The sequence below is a fragment of the Lagopus leucura genome, unplaced genomic scaffold, assembly GCF_019238085.1.
Source record: "Lagopus leucura isolate 7727_CA_CO unplaced genomic scaffold, USGS_WTPT01 27058-0_obj-0_obj, whole genome shotgun sequence".
Taxonomy (NCBI): Eukaryota; Metazoa; Chordata; class Aves; order Galliformes; family Phasianidae; genus Lagopus; species Lagopus leucura.
In genome coordinates, this window is record NW_024967652.1 from 144 (window position 1) to 1,245 (window position 1,102).

At 62.3% G+C, this 1,102-nt stretch overlaps 1 protein-coding gene across 2 annotated transcripts; it reads left to right on the plus strand.

Moving 5' to 3' along the window:
• The first annotated feature begins 26 nt into the window (after window positions 1-26).
• ATG101 (autophagy related 101) lies at window positions 27-1,068 on the plus strand. Of its 2 annotated transcripts, XM_042893966.1 has the most exons (2): window positions 27-592; window positions 677-1,068. In XM_042893966.1, the coding sequence occupies exons 1-2, from the start codon at window positions 263-265 to the stop codon at window positions 818-820; spliced, it is 474 nt and encodes a 157-aa protein (XP_042749900.1). In that variant the 5' UTR covers window positions 27-262; the 3' UTR covers window positions 821-1,068. The 2 variants fall into 2 exon arrangements, with proteins under 2 accessions (XP_042749900.1, XP_042749898.1); XM_042893964.1 differs by having other exon boundaries at window positions 43-1,068.
• Window positions 1,069-1,102: the final 34 nt, after the last annotated feature.

Sequence of the window (1,102 nt, forward strand, 5' to 3'; positions counted from 1 at the left end):
GTCAACCATAGGATGGTTGGGTTGGATGGAATCTTAGAGAGAGGTCAATCATGGGATGGTTGGGGTGGAAGGAGCCATGCAGGCCAACCATGGGAGGGTTGGGGTGGATGGAGTCTTAGAGGGAGGTCAACCATGGGATGGAGGGGTTGGATGAAGTCTTAGAGGGAGGTCGACCATGGGATGGTGGGGTTGAAAGGAGCCCTAAGGGTCCAGCATGGGATGGTTGGGGTGGAAGGAACCTTAGAGGGAGGTCGACCATGGGATGGAGGGGTCAGAAGGAGCCCTAAAGGTCCACCATGGGTTGGTTGGGTCAGAAGGAGCCTCCGAGGCCACCTTAGAGCCGAAGCCCCTACGAGCGGCTCGGCCGTCGTCCCGCTCACTGCTGGGTTGGGCCTTGGCTCCGTGCCGCCCGCAGGACGCGCTGCGCAGCTCCGGCAGCGACGGCATGGGGCAGATCTCCCTGGAGTTCTACCAGAAGAAGAAATCCCGCTGGCCCTTCTCGGACGAATGCATCCCCTGGGAGCTGTGGACCATCAAGGTGAACGTGGTGAACCTGGCCAACGAGCAGGAGAGGCAGATCTGCCGCGAGAAGGTGGGCGAGAAGCTGTGCGAGAAGATCATCAACATCGTGGAGGTGATGAACCGCCACGAATACCTGCCCAAAATGCCCACGCAGTCCGAGGTGGACAACGTCTTCGACACCAGCCTGAAGGACGTGCAGCCCTACCTGTACAAGATCTCCTACCAGATCACCGACGCGCTGGGCAGCTCCGTCACCACCACCATGCGGCGCCTCATCAAGGACACGCTGGCCCTGTAGGGCCTGGGGACGTTGGGCTGCCGCCCGCCCCCCCTGGGGGTCCTGGGGGTCCTGAGCCCCCCTCTGTGCTGCCGAGAGGGGAGCTGGGCTGGGCCTGGCGCCTCCATTCCCCCTCATTGTGGGCTGCTGCTCCCCGCCTGACCTCAGGAACCGGCTTGGCAGCCCTGAGGGCGGTGAGTGGCTGCCCCACATCCTGCCCCACATCCTGCCTCTCTATGGGGCAGAAATAAAGGATTTCCCTTCTCCCATCACGTCTGTGAGGTGGGAGGGGGGGGTGAATAA